This window comes from Lynx rufus, unplaced genomic scaffold (genome assembly GCF_022079265.1).
Source record: "Lynx rufus isolate CCGP_SWC_20201006 ecotype Redwood Valley unplaced genomic scaffold, mLynRuf1.p SCAF_10, whole genome shotgun sequence".
NCBI lineage: Eukaryota > Metazoa > Chordata > Mammalia > Carnivora > Felidae > Lynx > Lynx rufus.
Genome location: NW_025814824.1, coordinates 45,743,607 through 45,749,340, shown reverse-complemented (window position 1 = coordinate 45,749,340; position 5,734 = coordinate 45,743,607). Strand labels below are relative to the sequence as shown.

The 5,734-nt window shown below is 44.1% G+C and overlaps 1 protein-coding gene across 1 annotated transcript; it reads left to right on the top strand.

Moving 5' to 3' along the window:
• The first annotated feature begins 4,371 nt into the window (after positions 1-4,371).
• Positions 4,372-4,962, top strand: LOC124525716 (interferon omega-1-like). The gene has a single exon (XM_047098283.1). It carries the CDS (start codon positions 4,372-4,374, stop codon positions 4,960-4,962), a length of 591 nt encoding a protein of 196 aa, XP_046954239.1.
• Positions 4,963-5,734: the final 772 nt, after the last annotated feature.

The window sequence follows — 5,734 nt, the reverse complement described above, 5'->3', positions numbered from 1 at the left end:
GCCTGAGTTGTTAATGTTGGCCATTCTGACAGGTGTGAGGTGGTATCTCATTGTGGTTTTGACTTGTGTTTCCCTGATGATGAGTGATGTGGAGCAGTTTTTCATGTGTCTGTTGGCTCTCTTGATGTCTTCTTTGGAGAAGTGTCTATTCATGTCTTTTGCCCCTTTCTTCACCGGATTATTTCTGTTTGGGGTATTAAGTTTGATAAGTTCTTTATAGATTTTGGATACTAACCCTTTATCTGTCATTTGCAAATATCTTCTCCCATTCTGTTGCTTGCCTTTTAGTTTTACTGATTATTTCCTTCACTGTGCAAAAGCTTTTTATTTTGATGAGGTCCCAAGAGTTCATTTTTGCTTTTGTTTTCCTTGCCTCTGGAGACATGTCGAATAAGAAGTTGCTGCGGCCAAGGTGAAAGAGGTTTTTGGCTCCTTTCTCCGCTAGGATTTTGATGGCTTCCTGTCTTACATTTATGTCTTTCATTCATTTTGAGTTTATTCTTATGTAAGGTGTAAGAAAGTGGTCCAGGTTCATTCTTCTGCAAGTCGCTGTCCAATTCTCCCAACACCATTTGCTGAAAAGACTGTCTTTATGCCATTGGATATTCTTTCCTGCTTTGTCAAAAACTGTGCAGCCAACTATGGCCATACATTTGTGGGTCCATTTCTGGATTCTCTACTCTGTTCCATTGATCTATGTGTCTGTTTTTGTGCCAGTACCATACTGTCTTGATGATTACAGCTTTGCAATACCTCTTGAAGTCCGGCATTGTGTTGCCTCCAGCTTTGGTTTTCTTTTTCAGGACAAACATCAGGAACATATTAAACATAGCTCTGATAGTTGTCTCTGTCACAGGTATATAGAAAGGTATAAAAGCCATTATTTCATGTCCCCCCCAAAGGTGATTATGTTACATTTGTCCCTCACTCAGATCATAAATTTATTATGCAATAACTCTTTTTCCTTCACATCTGAATGATAGTTTTGCTGGCTAGAGTATTCTTCGTTGGAAGTTTTTGTCTTTCAACAGTTTGAATATACTGTCCCACCCCCTTCTAGCCTGGAAAGTTTCTGCTGAAAAATACTTAAAATTTAAAAATCTTTTTTTCACCACTATAACATGGTAGCAAAAATTAACCTTTCAAATGGAATGAAATCCTCTGTATATAGGCACACATCTTCCCTTTCCCTGACCTCGCGTCCTTCTCCCCAGAAACAATCCTGGATCTGCACACATACCCCACGAAGCACGATCTCGGTTCTGCCCCGCATCCCGAGGAGACGCGCCCTTTTGTAAACCGCTCTGGCTGAAACAACTGCTCGACAAAGGAGAGGATCCACGCGGGGGCCGCTCGGGAACATGAAAGGCTCGATGCGAAGTGCAGCACAGCTTCCCCTGGACGGTCAGGCCGGACAAGGGAGGGTCTGTTCACTGGACTGGAATCCCCACGTGTTCCCGAGCCTCGAGCCGTCTGGGGGGGCGGGCTGATACTGCTGACGGTGGGCGGCGCCAATTGGAAGGTTATGGTGAGTTCACGCGCCCCCTTCTGGCCGTTGGGGCGCACCTAGGGGGCCTTGAGTGAGGGGTGTCTCCGTGGCCCAGGGGAAGCATGAATTTCTGACTCCCTGGTTTCTCTGCCGATGGCAGTCCTTTTGCTCTGCTCCATTTCTCACACTTTAGCTGTTAGGATGTATCATCTTATATTTTTCCTATCATTTCCCCTATTCGCCTAAATTGGTAGCATATGTATTTGTTCTTTTGATCCGTAAGAGTCAGTAGTTCAGTCTTTTCTACGCAGGAGTCGCTGAAATGTTTGTAATCAGTCACTCTCTGGTGCAGGGGCTGTGACTCATATGGGCTTGTGTCTCACACATCTACCAAATTTATGGTGAGAATTAACTAAGCAATCTCTATGAGCCACATCTGGGGTGCATTAAATATGGTTATTTTATAATTATTAATAGAATTGTTACTTTTGTTGGGCATATGTTAGGTTCTGAGAAATTGCCAATTGATCATTTAATTTTGATTATGCAAAACAATCAAGACACTTTTTTATTTGGTCAGTGCATGAACATATTTGCAGGCGGAAGACAATTTAAGGAACAGAGAGAACATGTGATCAGGGAGGTATGAGACAATAAAGGAACATCTATGTGTAGGCCTTCCAGAAAGTAAGTGATGGTTCAACGCATGCAGTTTGCACAGGTGTCTAATGTCGTGGATAAGGGGGTGGCATTTGGAATCTGAGACAGGTTTTTAAAACTGGATTTACCATTGACTTATTACATTGTTTTATTTATCTAACTCTTAGCAGGCACTTCTTGGAAATAATAATATCAACAACTATGTTGAAAGGATTAAATGAATCCCTTACAAGAGGTAACATAATTTGCAGATTCGGTCGTCATCAGCAGCACCATCCTTCTGGATAAGACTGAAAGAAAGAAATCTGTGGAATTTGGCAGGTCCTTGGCGATCGTGATCAGAGAGCAGCACTGTAACATTTAATGAGTCAACAATTAGGATTAATGTGCCAAAAGAAAACGAAGTCAGCATCAAAGAATGTGTGCTTTGTTCCAAATAAATATGGAAATTAAAAACTATTCTAGTAAAACTTTGCCATCACCACAATATTTGAGGCTCTTGTTATGCCCTGAATGTTTGTACCCAAATTCATGTTGAAACCCTACCCCTCGGTGTAATGGTGTTAGGAAGTGGAGTCTTTGGAAGATGATTGGGACTGGTTGAAGCTGCAGGGAGGAGCCCTCATGAAAGGGATTAATGCCTTTATAGAGTCACAAGAGAGATTGCTTCCCTTGACTGCTCTCCACCGGGTGAAGATACAAAGAGAAATGGCCGTCTGTAGCCCAGAAAACGGCTCCCACTGCAAGTCAACCACACTGGCCCCCTGACGTTAGACTTCCAGTCTCCAGAATCATGTCAAACAAATTGCTGTTGTTTACAAGACGCAGTCCATGGTGCTTTCTTATTAGCACCAGAATGAAGGCACGTGGCATCATTCATTTAGCCCTTCTGATACACTAGTTGAGATCGTGCCTAAATATTTCAAGTTCAAATCATATAGGACAGAGAGGAAATGTCATGTGTACTTATTTTCAACCTCTTTCTTTTTCTTTAATTTTTAAAAAAATGTTTATTTTTGAGAGAGAGAGAGAGAGAGAGAGATACAGAGAGCAAGCTGGGGAATGCAGACAGAGAGGGAGACACAGCATCTGAAGCAGGCTCTAGGCTCTGAGCTGTCTGCACAGAGCCCGACGCAGGGCTCGAACTCATGAACCACAAGTTCATGACCTGAGCTGAAGTTGGATGTTTAACTAACTGAGCCACCCAGGGCCTCTCAACCTTTCTTTCTTTCTTCCTTCCTTTCTTCTTCTTCTTCTTCTTCTTCTTCTTCTTCTTCCTCTTCTTTTAAAGCCTGATATCTGTGCTCACAGGAAGAAAAACAGTGCTGAATCCAAGAAAGAAGAGAATGATGGCCCGTCTAAAAGGCGTGAGTAATAATGAGGAAGGAAACACCAAGGAGTAGGATGAAGCTACAAGAAAGAAGATGCTGGTGTTTTGTTTCTCCCAGGGAATCATCCCAAATACATTTTAAAAATAATTTTCATTCTTCGGGTTTTGAAAAAAATGTTGGAGGCCATGCCAATTGTTCCCTAACCATGACCTGGAGTAAATATTTCCATCAACCATTCTTTTCATCACTATCCAGTAAGAAAGAGGGCGGTGAAATTAGCCACTTGCTTGATTTCATGTACCAGTGAATTTCAGTATCTCCAGTGTTGAAATATTTTCCTTAATTCCTGAGTTTTCCTGTCATTTTTTAAAATGAAGAATACTTACTTGATTCTAGGGAAAAAATTATTTTTATTTATTTTCCTATTATCCTTGAATACCAGAAAGAGGATATTATTTCTTTTAAATTTAGATTTTTAACATTCTCAGCACTGATGAACATGCTTGCGTGAAACTGATCTGCTTGAGAAATGGAAGTTTGGTCCATCTGCATTCGCATGTCCCTACTCACATTTCCACCTTCCCTCACTTGATGAGAGAGCATCCCTCTCTCCATTGGGATCCATTGGGATGGACATATCAGAAGTTTACTGGGAAATAAAGCTTCCATTGCCAACGTAGTATTTTAGATTGATGACATCTTTTACACAATAAGGAGAATGCATAAATGAAAACAAAAAAGGGAAGTAAAAGTGCAGAGGATGTTCAGAAAATGAAATTGTCCGCGTTCCCTATTTAAGAGCCATGCTTCGAGTTGGTCCTCAGAGAACCTGGGCCCCGAGGTCCCCCAGCCGCCCAGCTCAGCCCGGCCAGCAGCCCCCTCGGCCTCCCCATGGCTCTCCTGCGCCCTCTGCTGACCGCCCTGGCGCTGCTCACCTGCCGCCCTGGAGGCTCTCTGGGCTGTGCCCTGCCTGGGAGCCACGCGCAGGTTAGCAGGGACAACTTGGTGCTCCTGGGCCAGATGCGGAGACTGTCCCCTTTCTTGTGCCTGCGGGCCAGAAAAGACTTCCGCTTCCCCCGGGAGATGCTGGAGGGCGGCCAGCTCCGGGAGGCCCAGGCCGCCGCCGCCGTCCTGCGGGAGCTGCTCCAGCAGACCTTCAACCTGTTGCACACGGAGCGCTCCTCGGCGGCCTGGAGCCCCGCGCCGCTGCACGGACTCCGCTCTGGCCTCCACCGGCAGCTGGAAGCCCTGGACGCCTGCTTGGTGCAGGCCGCGGGCGAGGGAGAGCGCGCCCCGGGGATGCACGGCCCTGCCCTGGCCATCAAGAGGTACTTCCAGGACATCCGCGTCTACCTGGAGGACGAGGGATACAGTGACTGCGCCTGGGAAATTGTCAGGCTGGAAATCATGAGAGCCTTGTCCTCCTCGGCGACCTTGCAAGACAGCTTGGCCATCAAGGATGGAGACCTGGGGTCACCTTGAAGTGATTCTCAATGACTCACGTGCCACATCACCCTGCACTATGTCTGCTCACTTCAAGAGACTCTCACGGCAGCTTTCATTACAGAATTTATTGACTTTAATTCCACAAATATTTTGTGAGTAGTATTAAGCAAGAATATTAAAAAAAAAAAAATCCGGCTTCAGGATCATCAGTCCTTAAGAGATGATTGCCCTGATGTTATTCATTTATTGTTTATTATTTATTTATTTATTTATTCATTCATTCATTCTTTTGCCTAATTTATATTTATGTTTCCATATAAAGGTTTTTGTCTTTACATTGTGTTAAAATTTATAAAACGTATTCACCTTTTCATTTTATTAACTATGCATTTTGTCTTAATAAATTCTTATCAAAGACAACTTGTTGAGTCTCTTTATTCTTAAAACCTAAGTCCAAGGTGCCCGGATGATTCAGTCAGTTGGGTGCCCAACTTTCACTTGGGTCGTGATCTCACAATTCATGAGTTTGAGCCCAGAGTCGGGTTACTGATAAAGGCCCTACTCACTTTTCCACCTTCCCCCGCTTGATGAGAGAGCATCCCTCTCCCTCATCCCAAGCCTCACCATGGTGCCCTTCCCCTGGGTGCAAAACCTCTGTGACCCCAAACAGAGGGACAGTTCCAGAAGGCTTAGCTTTGGACAGATTTCCTTGACGCACAGCAGAGAAGGCTCTAGTAAGATGCTTATACTTTATCAGTGACCTCTCCTCTCTCCTGACAGTATTTTCCTTTCCACGTAAAAAAAGTGA

What these genes read in the sequence shown, in the direction of transcription:
- LOC124525716 (XM_047098283.1), top strand. Translation starts at nt 4,372, where the DNA reads ATGGCTCTCCTGCGCCCTCTGCTGACCGCCCTGGCGCTGCTCACCTGC.